We start from the raw sequence: 21,502 nt of genomic DNA, 5'->3' as shown, positions 1-21,502 counted from the left end.
GTCAGAGGAGCATGGTCAGACTGCTTTGAGCTGATAGGAAGGCAATGTTATGTCAAAAAACCTATCTCTGAACGCACAGCACGTCCAACCTAGAACCAGAAGGGCTGCAGCTGCAGAAGACCATACCGAGTGCCACAAAGAACAGAAAGCTAAGGATACAATTTGAACCAAAAATGAATGATTTCATTTGTTTGATTTGTAGTACCAAGTGTGAAATAAATAAAAATGAAATGAAATGAAATGAAATGAAATGAGGGAAGACTGGAAAAACACTGCCTCATCTGATGGATCTCTATTTCTGCTGCCAAGAATTTGGTGTAAACACCAAAAGAGCATGGTTACATCGTATTAACAGTTCAGGCTGGTGTTGGTGTAATGTATAGGAATATTTTCCTTGGCACACTGTTCCCTTAGTACCAACTAAGCATCTTTTAAACACCACAGCCTACCTGAGCATGGTTGCTAATCAAATTCATCTCTTTATGACCACAGTGCCCATCTTCTGATGGAAACAGTGATCAGAGGATGAGTCAACTGTGCTGCCATGTGACAAAGGTTAAACTTTTTTATTTTTTATTTTACAATAAGCTCACTATGCTCTAATGATCTCCATGGTCAAAAGATCCCAATTCTATAGAGCACCTGTCTACCATGCTGTCATGTCAATATGTACCGAAATCTCTACAGAAATGTTCATTTTTAATTTAGACCATAAAGAACTAAGACAGTTCTGAAAGCCTAAAAGGGGTCTAAGCCAAATTGGAAGGTGTACCTAATAAAGAGTCCAGTAAGTGGCCAGTAGAAACTGAATTTTAGCTTTTTCTATTTGAAATAATAGAAATAGCTAATAATTCTCTACCTGTCATTGCTGTCTCCTGTGTGGATGTGGCAAGATATCTCTCACATCTGCAAATGGAGCGAAACAGCACAAAAACAAACTCTAATCACCCTGCTGTGGTCTGACAACCTGTTTGAGGAACACATCTTAAAGGTTGAACCAGCTAAAACACGAGTGCACTTTCAAACTCTGGCTGGGGGTAAAAATAAATAAATAAATAAATACCAGCAGGCTGTTTTATACTGTATTAAATTGTCAGTGCGATAGTGCGCTTGACCAAAAACATCATTACACAACTTTGGCTTCTCATGGAGCATCTGAACGTATTTCCTTATGTACCATCACTTATTCATATCAGATTTTTTTTTTACTTTGATGTGAGCCAAGCTTGTAATTGCGTGTACCTCGGTCATCATGTTTCCTTGATGAAAATTTCATTTACATGTGAATTATGTATTAGCTATGCATAATGCACTGATGGAATTTCACTTTTTCTCCTCAACAAAACTCATGAAAGTTTTTTTTTCTTAAGTATTATTTTTCCTGGTTATAACTAAAGCCACGTCTGATGCTTGCAATAAATAAATTCACGCAAAACCTTTTCCAAACACCATAACAAGATTTACAAACCCTCCTGATCGGCACGATACAAAATAAGCCGACCTCTGTGAAATGTGTTGACCATAATATATTGCCTCACCCACATGCATCGCTCTGTTTAGGTTGAGATGCTTTACAGCAGTCTTTCAGTGGTTTGCAAAGAGTGTATTAGTCATTCCTTTAAAAGCCTGAGGCAGGCACTGAGATTTGACCACACTTGAGTACGCGCCAGCCGCAATCTCCAGAAGGAAGTTTGCAGTGCAGGGGGTGTAGGAACAGGTACAGTATTGTTTTCTGTGAAAGAAAGCAAGGCTGCTTATTGAATTAGACAGCGTGCAATCTTTTTTGCCAAACACACACATTTAAGTGTAGATTAATAATTGACATGAAGAAAAAGAAATCTCTTCTTAACTGATGTTAGGCTGTAGCCCAGTTCCAAGAACCCGATAAAGAGTACTGGGGAAATTTAGTTAAAAAAAGAAGGAGAAGAAGAAGAAGAAAAAAAAACCTTGACAGCAAGCAGCACTTATTACCACTGTGGGGACCATAATTTCTTTCCCCTGCATTAGGCTTGTCAGTAGTACAGTAAAAAATAACAGGAAGCTGAACCTTTTCACACTTTGTTGAAGTTTTTTCGTTCTATTAAATTACAGCTAAAAATATCAGGCTTGAAAAGTCACTCATTGAAGTAAAGTGAATAGTTTAGAGTTTTTCTTTTTTCTTTTATTTATTTTATTTTTTAATTACAGTTATGAAAGAAACCTGTGTTTCTAACATTATCGTACTAAAATGTCAAAAAGTCTGAACAATTCTTAATCCTTTCTCTGCCCATGTTTAAGATAAAAATTGCAGTTTAAGAAGGTCAGAAAGTGTGAGACATTTCATAAATGCAGTATTTTCAAACTTAGCGTGACGTCTATTTTGCAGCTCTCCCGTACGATACGTGTGAAAGAGAGAAAAAGCGAACAACGACAGAAACAGAGAGGAAAGTGGAGAGGGAGAATATGATATCAATACTAAGATTTAGCCAGCAGGGAGAGGATGTAGAGGCAGTAGCTGGCACGTTCAGAAGATTGGCAGCAGGGAACAGATGGTCAGAAGGAGAAAGGAAACATGACCAGGATGTGTAGTTATGCAAAGATAAGCAAAGGAGGTGCCGAGAGTGCTGATGAGCTATGAGACACAGGCATCCTAATTCTGTGCATAACACAGCTATCCAAGTATCAAAACTTTTCATGAGGTGCGAGACTGCTAAATAAGTTGTGCAGTGCTTGGAAAACTTGGTGCTCATTGTTTCTCATTTAGTGTGTAATGAATAAAAGCTGATAGACAACAGATGTGCCACTGTCTGTTTTGCTTTATGATTGATGGAGCTGTTTGAGCTTAGATGTAATACATCAATATATCTGACAGATATAGTCATAATATTAGGATAATAAAGGTAAACAATAGCAACACTGAGCTGCGTGTTAAGAAAACAGAGAAGGGAGCTCAAAACCTCAGTTTTAATCTTTCGCAAGTCCATAACAAAGTAATTCTGGACCCAATAAGAAGCAAGTGAGGAAATCACCACGGGCAGCTAAATCCTGAAATCAGCCCATTTTCCATGCAGTGGTCTGTGAGAACACCAGCTGCCGTGGGCTATCGTGGACGTGAGCCCTGAAATAAAGCACTTTACTCTGCATAGGGCACCAGGTTTTGTTTGTATCGGCATGGACGAAGAGACGGAGAGGGGAGCGTCTGCTTAAATGTGGCTCAGCATTGGTCCCACAGGGCAATGTGTGCCCTTGAAAAGATCCTTGGTTTGTAAAGTTAAAACGAAAGGAAAGTATTGATTCGGTTATTATAGCTCTGCGCTCCGGACCTGTGCAGTAATCATACTGTAATTACCAAGCTACTCTCCTTGCCTAAAGATGACTCTTCCATCAGTAGAAGTTTCATCAGAAAACAAGGCGGTGGTCTTTTGTTTTACAATGTTTATTTATCTTTTCATTTGGAATTAATGAGGCAGTCTAACTTTCTACTCTGTGATGTGAGGAATATGGCTTTGCGTTGTGGTGCTGTTCTCTGTATCCTCCTTCAGATTAAATGGTGATGAAATATTTCACTGAATCACAAACACTTTCACAGCCAAAACTGTAATATATCAGACTACTTGAAATCTGAGGGCATGTTAAATAACGGGGCTTTCAGGGAATAACATGTAAATCTTATTACTCTTGTTTAACCTATGAAAAAACTTCAACTCTCATTATACATGAAATACTGCTCAAGGTTTTGCCTCGTGCTTTGTCGGGTTTTATTTCAACAGTGTACTTGTACAGGTTTAATAGTTTGAATGGGGAACATGGTTATCCCAGGGCCTGTTACAGCTCTCTAACTTGCTTAGATAGAACACAGAGAAAGGGATTTAAAAAAACAAAAAAAACAACATCAATCATTGTTCAAGATGCCTTATCGTGTGCATGGGTTTTGGGTTCTGATCTCGACCACCTGTGGACTATACCTGAGTATACTTGGATGACTCTAATTCCAAGTGAAAATTTTATTACACAACTCAGTGGTGTTGCGCTCAAACTACAAATTAAAATTAGTGCTAATTTGATATTTGGAACCACAGCTGTGCAACATCTTAAAATCAATTCCTTGTAATGCAATCAAATCCAAAACCTATCCTTGCCACATTCAGACTTTCTATGCTATTTTTGATTTCTATCCATGAGCACCAAAGGGAAAAAAATTAACCAGTTATTTCTATATGTTATCCGGATGTGTATTGCTTGCCATGGCCGTGAAATTCTGTAACATTCTCAATTAACACGTACATCTGTCCAGGATTGTAAAGAAATCATTAATCAAATGCAAGAGTGCAGCAATCACTGCAATGTTGAGTCTTAACCTATGTTCAGTGATGAAAAAACCGAGTGGGATATTCTCTAAAAAAGCCCTGATGATGAAACCCTCTGCTGGATAACTTGTTTACAAAATGACTTAACCTTCTTTAAGGTTTTCTTTGCAATGCTTAGAGAGAGTGAATCATATGGAAAGCAGACAAAGACCAGCAGCCCACAAGAAAGCTTTACCTTAGTAAAGCATGAATTCTGAGATTTATGAACTGTTTAACTGCACCACAGTACAGTATTTAGTTCCTATGACTTCAGTCTCAGTTACATAGGAATTTTAATCATGTTTTTTTTTTTCACTTGCAGCCACCAATGAGTAATCACCATTCAAGGTCTAAAGTTACTCTAAAGTCATCTCTATATGAAACACAAGTCCAACTGCCATGTAAGATAACAAAAAAGTATATCAATTTGATGACATACTGTAATTGATTTGGATACGAGTAAAAGCAAAAGAAGCACACAAGGATGATTCATGAGTGTCGTGAAGGAAGACATGCAGAGGGTTGGTTTGACAAGGGGAGCATGCAAGGGATAGGGTGAGATGTAGGCATCCATGGGGATCCCTAATGAGAACACCTGAAAGAGGAGAGAGTATAAGAAGAAAATCAAATAATTGATTACACAAATATTTTCTTCTTCCATTTACTGGAAGAAGGTAATTGGAATAAAATTTGTAATATAATATACGTTCCCAGACAGGATGTTTGAATGTGTAGCTCTAATTTTGCTGCACATACTAAAGATTTCATACAGTGCTGACTTGCATGTAGTTTGCCTGGTGCAGAAAGCACATTGTTAGATGTAACTATTCCCAGTGTCCTATCAATAAGCTAATAAACAGATGGAATTGCCTTCTCACCAGCCATTAATAGCAAATGTTCTTACAGGAATAAGAAAAAGGCACAAAAGAACATAAAGCTTTCATTGTGGGCCATTTTTTTAAGTTCGAGCCAGAGAGAACAGCTGTTATTTCCCTGAGGTGCATTGATAGGGTAAAAATATGTATGTGTCTGCTGCACTGGATTATGAAATTTGATATCCAAAACTTCAGCATGAATTTTAAATATTTATCAGGATTCTGTTCTGCAGTTATATTTTTTTTCTAGTGACAAAAGCACTTACATGGTCTCTGCCCTAATCCTGGATTCAGTACTTCATCATTTAGATAAAGCATTCAAGCTTTATGACTTCTGTCATTCATATCCTCACTGAAATTGATTGTGTATACTGCATCTGGATTGGTTGCTTTTCAGTCAGTGAGATCACTGTTATCAGTGGCAGGTTCATGCAAACACTGTAATTCATCTTGGCCTAAACTTTCTTCTCCCTGGTTTTAATATCTCTTGTGGACTTTGCAGTCTTGAACATTAAACAACACAAAAGGGGGGGAAAGTGTGTTGTGTCTTAACAGGTACTTGGAATTCTCAAGTGTACGCTGGTGACCTTGTTAAATCTGACGGTACAAACACAACGGGGCATTTTAAATGGTACAAATCAAAGAATGCTATGCAATATAATGCCCGGGAGATAAATACAAAGGGGAACATGCTCCTCTGCATTACAGATCTGTGTCAGCACCGTGTGCTTTTCTGCTGAACTCACATGGTCAATAAATCCTTGCCGTTGAAAAGGTGCATGAGTAGAATTCTACTCTCAAGGATCTAATGAAATGACGAGGAACTGACCTTCAGGACTCACGGGATTGATTCTTTACCACCATCCTCATGGTAATTGTATAGGTCTGCTTTGAATTATAAGTGAGTTGTACAGAGAATGTATGTCACACAAGAGCACTCAGTCCTTCAAGGTTTACAGGTCAGAAAGGCATCAGTGATTCCCCAGGGATTAGAGATGTGAATGGCTCTAAGTTAAAAGGCTAAAGGCATCAGCATACAAAACAAAATGAGAGCACAAAGAACCGCCCCCCTCTCCATTTTAGCTATTCAGAATGAAAACTTACAATAACCACAAAAAGCTGGAAAACACTATTTAACTTCTGGTTTGCAATGAAAATGAGTGATCCAAATGACTGATTAGAGAATGAACGTGGAGCTTCCTGTATTATTTCCAGTGATTCATACTGCAAAAGGAAAAGCAATTGGTTTAAAATTGGGGGCTATGCCACATCTTTCTCAGGTGGTACAGCCAGGTCAGCAATTTGATTTGAAGTGGGAGTGGCGTAGAAGAGCACTGTGCAAAATTGAACCAAATTCGCCCAGCAGCATGTTAAACCATGTGTAAAATCCTCGCCGTCGGCTTAGAAAACGATCCCTGGCTGGAGCTGCCGTTTCCTCACACCTCTGTCTTTAGGGATGGTCACACTCATTTCTCTGCACCTCTCGTAGGGAACCTTTGAAGGAAGAGGGATGTCCGGGTGCCCATTAACCTCCCTCGTGCCTGCGCCCTGACTCCCGACATGCACCCAGACACCAGGTCACAACCTCTGCGAAAGCAAATGCATCTTCACACAACATGGGCACGTGTTTCTGTTGTTACCACACGGTGCTCTTTAAGCTGTAAAACTTTTTTCAAGTGATAATATGTGTCGCAGTGGCAGTTATTTCGAGCCCTCTGGTATTGACAACAGAGCTTGTTTGGCTGCTCATAAAGCTTTTATGGCTCTAGGGTAGCTGTTTAGAACTGTCTAAAATTGTTAAATTAGCTCTGCTAGCTGTGGGCATATTTTCATGCATTAAATCTCTGGCGTGGTCGTTTTTGCACTTTTTTAGTTCAGTCTACTGACACTAAACAGAGAGCAAGGATCCTCCACTTTAGAGCATTGGAGGCTCGGTGATGTGATGGCCAGGACTGGATCCTTATATTTTTCCCCATATGCATAAACTATAATCATATTCCTGCAGAGGCCTATTGTTCTGCTTTGGTGTTTAGAAAATGATGAGATTAACAAAAAAAAACAAAAAACTTGTCACATGACTACCGATGTCCCTTCTAGAAACTGATTTATCAAAGTAACTGCGCTCTACGGCGTAATTGTTTCGACAGTGTACCGGAGATCAGAACTATTTCTAGGTGTTCTCCATTGGTGAAGCGTCTTCATTAGTCAAAAAGCGTGGGCGGGACTCTTGCTCTCTGCAGCGAGTCAAAGAGAAAGGCAATAAAGGGAGGCAGGATCTGCACTTTGCCGACGAGCATCTCTGCCGTCCTGCTTCACTACAGTGATCACTGCCCCCTGATCTGCGAAAAATACACAGGGACTCCTCAGAAAAAGGCAAGAGTTCATCAATGTAACTCCGGTCAGTCAGAAACTGCGCCGTTCACCTGGATAAGTCCACCTTGACGAGAGAAGAGATAAAGACAGAATAAAAAGAGTCAAACGCCAGTGGAGTGTTGACGTAGAATTGCGAAGGAAAAGAGAAGAATATGATTGTCAAGCAGTACTTGATGTTCATCCTTTACAGCCTCTGTGCAAGCGTCTTTAAAGGTGAGCACTGGATGTTGCTGTGTAGACGGGCGTGGTGTGCGGGGAGGTGGTGGGTGCGTGAAGTGTAAAGATCATATGTGATCATGTCACACGTGAGTGCAAGTATTCGGTGAGGGGAGAGTTGATTTTCCCATAAAACGATGTGTTTGCGCAGCAGTTTTAGGCGCAGGACGAGCTGTCGTTGTTCACTGTCAGAGCCGAGTGTGCTGGAATGCCTGGAAGTTGAATTGTGCGGCGCAATGAGAAGCAGAATGCGGCTGCACAAGTTTTTGCATCGGCGACAACTTATATATTGCACTCCCTCCGGGATTAAGTGACAGATAAAACACCGTGCTGCGGATGAGTCGATTATTGTCGCGCATGGTTGCTTGGTTCATCCGTTTAGGCTATGCCCGCTGAAACTGACAGAGCAAGCCCAAAAAAGAGAAAAAAGAAAGAAGAATGTTACAGTAACCGGTGGCGTGTGTCTTTTTCCCTGTGAGTCCGGTGTCATTGAGCGGATCACGATGAAGTCACGCCATCGCGTTTGTTTGGGCATTTTGAATCATTCCACACATGACTTTAAATGACTGAATTCACAAAGGTGATAACAAGTCTTCGATGTGGCAAAGACTACATTTCCGTTAAGCGTTCGTTAAATGTAGCTCTGTTAAATGTAGCGAGAACTGTGCCTTGCGTGTGTGCTTGTGTGTGTGTGTTTTAGGAGGGATTCTTTAGGAGGCACAAGCCATGTAGTTACTCATTTAGAGTTGGGCGGCTGGGGACGCAGGTAAGGTTGCATGCATGACGCTTCTCTGCAGCCAGGGATCGTTGTCGCCTCATGACGAGTCCCCAACTCCCCACAGACTGTCCCGCTCTTGGACATGCTTGCGCAGCCACCGCCCTATAGGCGACCAGTGCGCATAACGCCTACCGGAAGGGGTGGCGGTGGTGGGGGGGTGCTGTCAAGGGGCTTCATATGAGAAACTACCATATCTAAGCAGTTATATCCCCGTCTTCCCCAGTTTAATAACGTGTTGTCCCACATGACATTGATGACATTGTCAGTGCTGATTCAGTACACTGTGCTGATAATAACAACGAGAATGACCTATGATCATCCTCATCACATTAACTCGGCCTGTGGTTTAATTTCCATAAGTCTGAGGCTGACTTCCTTTATTGAGCAACTCCATGAATGATGCCACTACCACCACAGACCATCAGATCATTAGAGCACCTTTAAACAATAATATATGTGTCAGGCTTACTTGCACATCACATCATTGAATTAAAAATCAGTTCTCAAATGAATCAGTTTTTCCAGTATCAGATCACGTTACTGTTAAATAGCCTTTTTCTCTCATGACTGTTATGTGTTCAATAAACTACGTAGTTGGATCGCTTTACTGGACAGCCTAATGGTGAAAAATCGTGTAAGTTTGACTTGAAATGTATCTTTAAATTGCAAAAATACTTATTTACTTTGCCCCGATGCACGTTGCCTTGTGCTATTCTTGCTGTCCTTTCCTTCAGCAGGATTTTGTCCAACACTTTTACCTGATCTCACTGAGCTGTGGAAATTGAAATTCCATTACGAGGTGTGTACAGCTGTGATCTAATCATACAGACAGCCACTTCCACTTCCCGCCATGTTGCCTTAAATGTGACCCCACTGAAGAGGAATATGAATTCGAGTTAAATGACCATGCGTGATTTAGCATGCTTTGGAGTCCATTAACTATAAACTGTGTAATGTTATATAACTGCTTATTTAAAGTGTTCTTTTTAAAAAAGCATGCCTTTTTAGCTGACTTTCCATTGTCTCTGCAACCCTTTTCATCAGTTCAAGTCAGTGTAGTTTGAAAATTAATTTGCTGACACACAAAACTTGATTTTTGTTTTAAATGCTGCCTGGTATTGCAACACCAACCACTGGGAAAACGTAGCTTTAATAGTGCATTCAGTCTGAGCATTGACATTGAAAGCATTGCTTTTATAAGCTGTGTTGTAGGAAATGTATTTACCTGTAAATATAACTATCAGTCATGTTTTTAAAGGAGGTGAAAAAGACTCGGCAAACATCCAAATGGAAGAGTTTATCAAATAGTCCTTGCTTACAGAGCCTTACAAGAACACATAAGTGGATTTAAAACTCTGTGTCCCAGATTTACTTTCTGAAGCATATTAAATATTTTTGAAGAAGATTTTCAAAGCTATATTGAAATAAATAAAAAAGGGTTCATTGGTAGAAAAAAGTACTTGGTCTAAAAACCTATGGTATGCTTTGGAAAAGAACGATGTGAATTGTAATTATTGGGATACATGGAAAACTCCTTGTAGTTAGTGTAAGCCTGTGCTGATGCTCAATTTATGAGTATTAAAAAATGTTTGTGTTGCAGGTTAATGGTGGTTTGTTTACACAGTGGACACCAATTGACTAATCATTGAACTCTCTCTTTCCTCCAAAATACATTTGCAGTTTAAGGGTTAGATGCAATTTCACAGATTATTTTTTTCTGAAATGGCACATATATCCCTTTGAAATTTTCCAGCAATTAATCAGGTACACTTCTGTCATAAACAAAGGTATCCACCTTCTACTCTCAGTCTGGATTTTGTAGATTTTTTTTTAACCATGCAGTACTGACAAACACTCTAAAATGTTGTAGTTAGCACATTCATCCAACGTGAAAATTCCTTGGTTTGAGACCAGGCGTATACACAAATCCCTGGATGCCCTTACGTCAGGAAAGGCATCTGGTGTAAAAATCTGCCAAATCAAATGTGCATCCATCTGCTGTGGCGACCCCTTGTGAATAAGGAAGCAGCTTCTTAATATTGAAAACCACTCCCACAGAAAACAATTACATAGATATGGAATCCATTTTTACAACCTATAGTAAGTTTTTAAAGTTGCCTAGCCTCTAGTGGCGATGTGAACAAGTGCATGTAAAATGCGCCGGTGTCTCACCTTTAAAAATGATAGCATGGCTACCTGTTCCAAAAATGGAGCTTTTCTCATGTGGTGAAAGTTATAAAAGGGTTTGTTTTTACCCAAACCAAAATGTTATGTGGCTAACTCTGACCAAAATGTTTCTTTGTGTATACTTAACTTCACAGCAAGAAAGTGAAACTTTGAAAAATGGTCCAAGATTCAAGTCTCATTTTTCAGTCTCCTTGTCAAAAACTTGGCTGTATTTGTATCCCCTGCTGACCAATCTCCCAAATGCTGACTTTTCCCTCTCTTTTAAAGTTTACATTCCTCTATTGTGGAAGCGCTTACTTTTAGATAGTAGAAACAATTTGATTGAATACTTAGTTTGTAGACTCAGTGTACTCTTACCTTTTCAGGAGACAGACATACTTTCGGTGGCTTTCTGGGAAAATATATCTCCCCAAAATGAAATTAAGAATTTTGTTTTCATGAATGAGAACCTGACTTTTAGGTGACAGGACTGAATTAATGGACTCGTTTTTTTTTAGAGGACAGAGGAGACAAAGTAGTTTTGTTATATTCTAATTTCACTACTTGGTAATTTCAGAGAGCCGCAAAAAAAGTATGCTTTTCACAGCCCACTTTGCATCAGATTTGGGGTAATGAATAGGCAGAGAACAGGGCACAGAGAGTTTTCTCATCTTGCCCAAGAGCTCTGACAGTGCCCACTTCAAGGGCTTCTTAAATATTGATGTTATGAGACTTAGGTTAGACTTAGATGCATCCAATGCCCAGGCCTGTGCCCCAAGACGCTAAAACCTAAAGTTCTGTCTTAGTGGAAATGTAAGAAGTCGAGAAACAAATGAAATCAACAGCTAGAAAAGACAGGGTACATTCTGGGCTGCACAGTCACCCAAATTTGTTATTTAAATAGCCAGATTTTAAAAACCAAAATGCATTGAAAAATGATTTCATGCAAAATACACACAGGTGGACAATTACAAGATACATGTGCCAGGATTTTTTAAAATTGGTTTGTAGCAGTAGTTTGTGGCAGATATTTACAGAATTTCCTATCTGGTTTTGCTAATTCTTAAATGAAATCCTGATATACTTGTACACAGAAATCTGGCGTGCATAGAAAACTGATGCTACACTCATTCATTGCTTACCCATTTAACAAATTTCACTGAACAGTTTTTGCGATATCATAGCCTGTAACAGACAAATAAACAAATGGGACTGAAAACATAACCTCCTCAGTGTAAGCAATAAGGTGCAGCATTTTCTGTGTGATCACAGTCTAATCGACAGTTAAATTGCAGTGCTCCGCATCACACACTGCAGTGATTCTGTAGACGACTTCAGCCTCAGCAGCTCTGTTCATGCTCTGTAATGCTGAGAGTTATTTCATGCAGACTCATCCTTCTAGGAACAACTACACTATTAGAATTTGCCTAAATTCATTGCTGGGCTTATTTATGGCTGCAGCCCATAAACTGCTGTACTGCCCAAATGTTTCAAATGCTTCTATGGCAGATAGATATAAAGAGTGTATGGCGCACCCTTTATTAGAGGGCCTGCCTTGTTCTCCTGCTTTGGGTGTGACAATGATGATGTTGTTCCCATACTGTATCTGCACTGGTGTTAACCTACGTAGCGATAATGGTGTATCACTGTATATTTCCCAAAGCCAGCAAATAAAGACAGACTCGTCAGAGGCAGGTAAGACGGCAGGCTAATGCTAATTAGCCATGTGGCGTCGCCATGCTTAGCCACTTTGCAGACCTTGGGCTGATTGTGTCATAGATGTACTGTAGGTCTTATGATCTTCACATTTCCTTGTTGGCCACAGCTTCTCTGGTTCGGTCTGACATTCCCTCTTCTCAAGTGTTTCATCACTTTCTTTCATACAGAGCCCAAAAAGCTCCCATACCACCAAGGGAACTTTTCTTTTGTTTGAGCACCGAGTCTTTCATCATTTCTTATCTTGTAAGACATTTGGGCAAGTACACCCCTCCAGGTGACGTTGGTATGTGTTTGACCATTGTGTGTGTCTGTGTGATGGGAGATGAAAATTGGGTTGGGGGCTTAATGAGGGCAAAGCAGAAAATAAATGAAATTTATGCATTTTATCCGCTATCAAAATGACAGTTATCAAAACTACAGATAAAAAGAGACAAGGTGATTGAGGATGAATAATTCCTTCATAATGCACAGGAAAAATCTTTTCCCTGATTAGTGAGGGAATTGAGGCTAGTCATTAAAAATGCAAAAGTTCCTTGTAAAGTCTTTGATAGCTTCTTTACCCATTGGTGAAGAGAAAGTGGAGAGTTAAGAGCTGTGTTAAAGGTTTCTTATTTGTGAGCAATATAGTGAGCTTCTGGAGGTAAAAATCCAATTCACATTCTCCATATGGATTTCCATTATGAGCCATAGCCATGTAACCATCCAAAGTAGACTTACTATGAGCTTTGATGGTATGTGCTCCTATAGAAACCACAAGTCTGTATGAAAATACTGTTTTATTCACAACTTTGTGGAATATAAGTACTCTATCCACAGTTCTAAACTGAAACATTGACACTGACATTGTTGGAGGTCGTTATTACTATAGAAATTTTTAAACCTGCAAATGTCAGCTTGCTTAGTGAGCGCAAAACTGCAGAAACCATACAACACACAACACAACCCCCCCCTCCTTCAAAATGATTACAACATTGAAATTATGCAAAGGATTGAATTTGAAAAGGTTATAGGTCACTTGGTTGGGATTTGTAATTCTTTATGGGATGAGGGTTTAATTCTTTACCCCTCGGCCGTAAAAAGGCTGATCGGGCGGGCGACATGGACATCCAAGCATGAACGAAGCAATGTAGGAGTTTTAATTTGATACCATAGGTGTATCTACTAAAAATCTCAGTGACCTTAACCTCAAGGTTAAGGGTCAGAGGTCAATATTTCTGAAAATCTTGTGACAGGTTGCCACCCTGATGCAGGAGGTGACTCCTCTGGTTGCTAAAAGAAGGAAAATACTCTTATGGTCTCATCTGTTATTGCAAGCCTTATTTACTAAAGCATGCCAGTCATTTTGTAAATTATGATATGACCAATTTGAGTAAATAGAAGATAAATTAGGGTATGCTTTAGGCTGTGCCTACAGTTGGATTGAAAGTGCACTGGAATACTGAAGGCTCATGATAATGCTGATGACTAAAATGTTTGGTTTGAGGCTTAGAGGACAGGCTTCACTGGCCACTGGCTGTTATATGTATCATGGTGGTTCTGTTGATTGTTTATATACATACAGTCTTATTGTTTCATCTGTACAACACTAGACTTGATCACAAAGACTGCCCATTACCTATAGTACCCCCACTCCCACCCCCATAAACATGCCTGAAACAACATTTATTAATTTAGTTTCTCAACTTTAGTAAATTTTTTTTTCCAATTTTGTTTCACTAGATTTTATGAAAATATAATTTATTTGTCTTAATAATTATGCAAAAATTATATAACATTAATCATTTGACAGGCTTCATATGTTTTCATTTGCACCCACCAATATGAAAAATTTCAAACACAAGCAAAATAACAAAAATTCAGTTCATTTACTATTGTTGGTCAGTGCGCAAGACTCCCACCTCTAACAATTTTGCTTGCACTAAGATAAAAATAATGCAAACAGTTCCCAAAGTATAAAGCAAAATTCTAAGCAAATGAATTTCGGAGGATATGATTCAATCAAGCGTCAAAGGCTCTGCTTTTTGCTTTCGTGTATAGCCCTGCAGTTGTCTGGGGAAACGATATTGTGTCCTATTATAGGATGCTGTGAGGAGTGTGGTTATTTCTTCCGTTAGAATGTTTGATTCCAACAGCAGCTTTCACTGCTACAACATAGATATCAATAACTCTCCTGCCTGCTGATTTATCATTTTGAGTGTAATATAGGATGGCAGTCGGTGCACCACTTCTCATTTCTTTTTTTCCCCTTTTTTCTTTTTCTGAGCATGGAGTTTTGTTCCAGCATGCACTGAAGTGTATTTAAAATCTCTTAAAAAAATACATATCAAATCAAATCAAATCAAATCACTTTTATTGTCACGTCACATGTGCAGGCACACTGGCACAGCACATGTGAGTGAAATTCTTGTGTGCGAGCCCCACAAGCAACAGAGATGTGCAAACACAACAACACAAACGAGCAAAATACAAGAATGGCCAACCTGAAACTAATAAATATATGTACAATATATAATAGTGTATGCATTTCTGGATGTGTATACTAAATATTTTCCTACGTGTGTGTGTGTGTGTGTGTGTGTGTGTGTGTATACACATTTTTACAAATTAAATAGTAAAAATAATAATAATAATAATAATAATAATAATAATAATAAAATATATAAAATGTACAGAGTTGAATATGTGCAAAACAAGTGGTATTTATATACAGTGTGGAGTGCATAATGTTGAAGTTCCAGTAGTGAAGCTGAGGTGTCTATGACGTGTTCAGCAGTCTGATGGCCTGATGGAAAAAGCTGTCTCTCAGTCTGCTGGTACGGGACCGGATGCTGCAGAACCTCCTTCCTGATGGAAGCAGTCTGAACAGTTTATGGCTGGGGTGACTGGAGTCCTTCATGATCCTCCCCACCCAGGCAAAAGTAAAGCCCTAAATGTCACACACAGGGAACCTGTGAGCGTATGCATGGGAGCATCTCCTGTGGGTTGGAATAATCAGTCAGCAGGAATAAGCTGGCTGAGCTGAAGGCGAGGTATGGCAGAGGAAGGTGGTTTACATTCACGGATACCCGTTCACCACTACTGAGGGTTAGCTTATCCCTGCAGATTGTCTCCCAGCTGCCAAGTGCTGGCTCTGATGCTGTGCTTTATGCCACTGCAAATGGTAATCCAGTAAAGGGGACAAATGTGCTCCAAAAGAGCCACTGCTGCCCTGCTTGCTTTCTGTTGACAGATATACATCTGTAGGGATAAGCCTCAAGCCAGAGGCAAATGTGCTCAGACAAGTGGGGAAGGGGCTTTAAGATTAGCAGCTCACTGCCTCAACTATATTCTGCGTGCTGTCAGTCTCTCTTTGCCAAGCTCTTTGTCATAGCACTTTTACACACCATGCCCCCTCTGAGTGGGTATAAGCTCAGCAATGAAGCTGATAGACTGAAAGGGCAATTACACTATTAAAGATTATTTTGACCTGTATTTAAACGAAAAAGGTTAAGAGATTTTTCTACTTCCCAAGGAGCCTGTTCCAAGATACTCATGATAAGTCTAATGCCACAGTTGGTCACACTGAAAATAGGTAAAAGCAGTGCTTACATCAGTCGTTGCCTTCCTGAAGAGGTGCCCGTGTTCACACATCTTAAAGGGGTATCCGATATAAAACAGAATTTACATATATTCCTATGATTTCAGACAGATGAGTCAAAACATTTCCCACTTCCCGCTAAAGCTGGGACCTATGGAGCATTTGAAGTGTTATGTCACAAATCTCAGGTTTTATACTGTGAGACTTCACAGTCGGGAGAGGATATTATATCATCATTTGCAGCCACATTGAGTATTGTATATAAAATAACTAGACGTTTACTGTGCAGGTGATGATGCTGACCCTGCAATTCACTGTAGCTATCAAGCACATAATAGAAAAAATGAGATTGTGGTGTAAACAGAACTGAATAAACACTCAAAACAAAAATCAAATGTCTTAATGTTGCAGTGTTTTCACTGTTTCTGGGATTCAGTTGTAATGCATTTACCTTTAAAGGTTTAAACATCCTTAACAAACAGCAGAATTGAGCCTAGTGGACATTTATTTAATATTGTTCTAAGTAGTTCAAGGCTCTCTAACTATTTAATGGTGAGCTACACATTCAATTTTCAGAGAAAAGGGAATGGTCGAAAAATATTCTAAAAAAATAATTCACAGACTTGAATAAAATCTTTGGAAAATATAATAAAATAGTGTTGATTTCTTTGATGAATGAGTTTCTGCTGTGCTGCTGAGAAGGTGGTAGACGTGTGTTCTGCAAGAGGTTTATACAGTCCCTACATTTTAGTATTGTGCCTGAAATGAAGCCTATACTTCATTTTATGCCAGTTTGCGGTGTTGACCTTTATCAATCTCTCTTGGCCCTCATCTCTGTTGAAGTGGGCTTTGTGCCCGACTATGGATGAGCCTGTGAATCTCATTTACCCTGTGTGATGATCTCCCCTTTCTCCTTTTGCTGCAGTCTCTATGAACAAAGTTAATATTTTTTTTGTTCAGAGATGACCGCCATATGACCAACCAGCTATATAATCCGTTTTTCCTACCTAGAAGCTATGTCAACTTTCATTCTGTTGTCCTTTGACAACATAGTAGACATCCTTTCAAAAGCAGTTGTGGTTCTGATAGTGTTTAATGCTGAGTGTTGACCATAAAATATTGTGCACATAATTATGTGTTTGCTGTGATAAATGTCCCTCTCTGCTTCTGCTGTGAACGTTTGGGAGGCTTCCAAAGAGAATGATTGACTGCCTGAAGTATGGCACTGCAACCAAACACCTGGCAGCCTGACCAGGAGTGACCATGCTTGTTTTGAGTTATGTCAGGGTCGTTTTGGAGTGTGCAAACAATGGCGGACAACAAGCTGTGGAGCCTTTGTTGGGCTCTGTGCGCATTTTATGCAGCTATGACTATTGATATGCAAGTTTAGTGCACACGAGCTTTTCTTTCCAAGTACAAAGTTTTGATCTGAATTAAGTAAGATGAGTTCTCGGTGCGTAGGCAGCTGTTGACAAGCTTTAGAGAATGCACAATGAAGTGGCAAATGTTGGCGTTTATGAAAATATTAGGTCTTTTGTTGTAATGAGTTTAGATATCACTTCATTCATCATCAAAACTGATGATGTTGTGTGGAAAATGTACATCTGTTTTAATAGGTTTTGATACAAATTGTTTTCTACTTGTGTTAATTATTTTTTGATTAACTAAGTAATTGTCTATAGGTAAAAAACATGTATGATTGCTTGATATGCCTAATCAGCACCATATAGAAGGATATTGGTTTACAGTGGTGCATACCTCCTGCATGTTTTACTTTTTTCCTTTAAAATTGCTGAAACTATTAATTATTAAGTAGCAGCTTTAATTTATTTTGGTTGACAAGGCAGTTAATCTTCTGATCATTTCATCTTGCACCAAGCACCTTGTTTTCAAATAGTGCTTGAAAAATATGTCTTTTCTGGACAAAGTAAAGTTGAGACCGCCCCAAACATATTTGCAGAGAAAAGAATACAGCGAGTTTAAGTGCATTTGGAATAAGTGTGCTCACTTTACCATGAGGATTTAATGCTACTATTTTAATGTATTAACTCAGAAAGCCCATCACCTGCACACCGCCAGTAGAATTTTGCATCGCTGGGTTGCTGAGCTCATAAAGGCCCCTCAGTCGACTGCCCCAGCAGTCAGACTGGACGTCTGAGCTCCAGATAAAGGAGGCTCTGTTGTGCTATCTTTGGAAATTTGATAGGTTGCTGGAATACAACTCGCAAGTAATATACTTTTAAGAAGCAAATCATGGCAAATGCAGTTATTCATTCCAGGGTAGTGTTTTGCATTTTATGGCTTCATGATTTGATATGCTTTGTTCACAGTACAAAATTAAAGACAGTGGAAAAAATAAATAAAGATGAAACGGCAAACGTGCTAAGAACAGACTGTTGACTTGTGAGACAGGCTCGTAATAATTTGTCAGGACAAAAATGAAAACCATTTATATTCTCAGCTTGCTGAATCCCTCTCAGGGTTTCAGGAGCTGTAGACTATCTGAGTTTTTTTCTGAACGTTTTGCTGAATACAGATGGGTGTGGATGGCAGGTCACCTGTCCATCAAAGAGGCTATCATACGGTGCCTGGAAAGATTCATGTCATAAGGAAATTTGGTGTCTTCACTCCTCTTTAGATTTCTACATCTCCGTATTTATGAGAAAACTTGCAGGAAGTTGAAAAGGTGAAAAAGATGCCAATGTAAAGAGTACACAAAGAGGACTTTAATTAGAAACGTCTTCATGTCAGGAAATATTTTATGCCATTTTCCCATGTGTTTTGGATTTTATTCTTTGTCCCCAGTGTGTTTATTAATGCAAAATAAGCAAAGAGCCTGCTTTTGTGCCCGAGAGCATCCGGAAAACAGCACCAATCTAACCTGTTTATTTTCTTATTTTATTAAGCAAACTTGCAAGCACTTATGTGTAGACTAATCCCTGCCGTATACACCGCCTGAAGACAGTTTAACATGCAACATACATTTGCAGTTTTCAAGCTCTGCATGCGTTGGTTACATCGCATTTTCTGTTTGTATTAGGAGAGAACAAACAAAGTTAGCACATTAAAAGGTATAGCATCAAACAATTGATCTAATAAATAAGTATTTTCAGGTCTTGGTACTTAATTAATAAGTATATGATTGTTCTAAATCTGGCTTTTATAAGCCCACTATATATATCTGTTGGTATAGATGATGTCCAGTAATGTTCGCACAAACAATAAATCATATCTTAACATTGATGGTAAACATATCCAATTGATTTAAAAAATAAAACGCATAATTATCATAATTCTCTTAATTCTTTTAAAGCTAAACAACACTTTTCTTTTTTTTTTTTCTTTTTTTTGCTTACAAAAACAGTAATGCTAAAAATTCTAGCTGTGCTTCAGTGCAAGAACTGGGAAATTATTTTGTTTTATAAATCTGCATGAGTGAGATGCTATCCAGAAAATCTAACTTTAGAATAAAGACACCAAAAGCACAAAGTTAAGCTCATGCATGTTTATACCCTTTTATTGACTTCCTCTTTAAAAGCTTCCCACAGGTCTCTAAAGCTGAAGTGTAGATACTGAATGCAGGCATATTTGCAAGGGAAGGTGGGGGATAAAAGCACTGAAACTCATGCCCTCATAAAGAGGGATCAGCAGTGTGTACGGGAGCTGCATACCGATGCAAGAGATGCCAGTGCTCAGAGCCAGAGAGCATGCTTTGCTTGGGGGGGGGGGGGGGGCCTTAAAGCTGCTAAGCTTAGAGCAAGAAGGGGAAAGTAAGAGAAGGTGTGGAGCAGGAAGGCACACTGTAAAAGGCTGAGAGAAGTGTCATTGTATATGTCTGCTATTTCCTTCACCTCCTGTGACTGCCATTATAAAATGCAGGTTAAGCCATTACATAGAGTAGTAGTACAGCATACTGGTGTGTCAAAGATTTACTCTGGTTTTTGGTAGTTTTGTGTGGAAAAGGAAGAAAAAGGAAATCTGTTTCCAAATTTGAGGATCTTAACATTTGAAAGGACACAGATGAATATATTAGAGCCTTCACACCATTGAGAAGAGCAGTTCAAAAATTAACTTAAGAATCAGAAACAGTGTCACCACCTTGTGCCGCCACCACCACGGCGTGAGGGTGACATTCAGAAGGTGTGTTCACACCAAGGAGTTCACTCTGACACGGAAGAATAATCATTCCTTCACCAAGGCAAGAGCTGAAGATGTAAAAGTGCTTTCTGCATTGTCTGTTTGTTGATTTGTTTGTGACAGACATTATGCAAAAACTGCACAGCCAAATTTCACAAAACTTGGTGGAGAGGTGAATCATGGATGGGCAAATGAAGCAGCCATTAACATCTGGTGCAGTCTGACATAAGAGTGTTGGTCTTGTTGGAAGATATGCGCTAGAGTTACCATTCTAGTTGTCTCTTTTTTACTTTAGGTATGTATCTATAAGATTTACACAGATGGCAAAGTGTTTTAACCAGTCACATTTTGTCAAGTATGAGTTTGACTGAAACTGAAAACTCAAGGTGCTAAACTCCTGAGTGTAAAAGCTCAGCAGAGCTGAAGGTAAGCATATCTGTTTGCATTCCATACCCATTTACAACAAAAGGGTCATTCCTTCTTTTTTACTGTAATTACCCAGCATTCACTGCAGCAGTGAATGGCATTTTTTGAATTACAACCACATATACATTTAAAATCATCACGTGGTACAACACATGGTTTCGCATGGGCCTAAACAAAATATAAAAAACATGGCACATATTGCATCTGGTAAGTCACTGAATGTCATGCTTTTCCCTTGCAAACTTGCAAAACCATTTGGTTTAACAGAGATAATTCTCACTATATCTATGGGGCACAAACAGTAGCACGAGGGCTTGGCAAACACAGAGATTCAGCCAGTGTTCCACAAATTTATCTATCACTGATCTAGGCTTCTTAAAAAAGGGTGAACAGCCACATTTGTATGGGACCTGGAGTATTTTAGATTTAGTAATATTACACCAACTGAAATCATAAATTCTACTGTGTAACAGCCTATACATAACGCCACACTGATCTTACAATGTGCACTGAAATGAAGAATAAAGGGTGCAATTAGTTTAGTTTAATTAAATAATTTTGTGTGCTTTGCAGTTCATTCAATTCAAGTAATTACATGTTCTCTGTGAGAGCCTGGGTTTGTTAAATATACCTGCTGATATTTATACACAAGTGGGCTTTAAGGACATACGTTGATTCAGTTCTACATAATTTCTCATCAATTACTCATAAGACCTTTAATTTACAACAGCGTATTTGACCTTGTGGTGTGATATCTAAACTTTAACAACTCCCAGTGTGCATAGTTGTAGGGTCATTTTGAACCTCTTTGAACATTGCAAATTGCTTTTTCTCCCAATTACACCTTCAAAGTGATACTAGACTGTTGTCAGACTAGAAAATCTTACTTGTCACTAGAAATATTTTCCAC

The 21,502-nt window shown here is 39.1% G+C and overlaps 1 protein-coding gene across 5 annotated transcripts in view; it reads left to right on the top strand.

Moving 5' to 3' along the window:
* The first annotated feature begins 7,479 nt into the window (after positions 1-7,479).
* LOC147314987 (cell adhesion molecule 2-like) overlaps positions 7,480-21,502 on the top strand; it is a 151,873-nt gene continuing 137,850 nt past the window's right edge. For all 5 annotated transcript variants that reach the window (XM_086262119.1, XM_086262122.1, XM_086262120.1 and 2 more), the window contains exon 1: positions 7,480-7,786. In XM_086262119.1, coding sequence (XP_086118245.1) covers positions 7,726-7,786 — 61 coding nt within the window. In that variant the 5' untranslated portion in view covers positions 7,480-7,725. The remainder of the gene's footprint in view (positions 7,787-21,502) is intronic.

The sequence above is a fragment of the Aulonocara sp. 'chitande type north' Nkhata Bay genome, linkage group LG14 (assembly GCF_057382095.1).
Source record: "Aulonocara sp. 'chitande type north' Nkhata Bay isolate Kocher_YH1m ecotype deep benthic linkage group LG14, A_spYH_male_GT1.1, whole genome shotgun sequence".
Taxonomy (NCBI): domain Eukaryota; kingdom Metazoa; phylum Chordata; class Actinopteri; order Cichliformes; family Cichlidae; genus Aulonocara; species Aulonocara sp. 'chitande type north' Nkhata Bay.
This window is presented reverse-complemented; position numbering and strand designations above follow the sequence as displayed.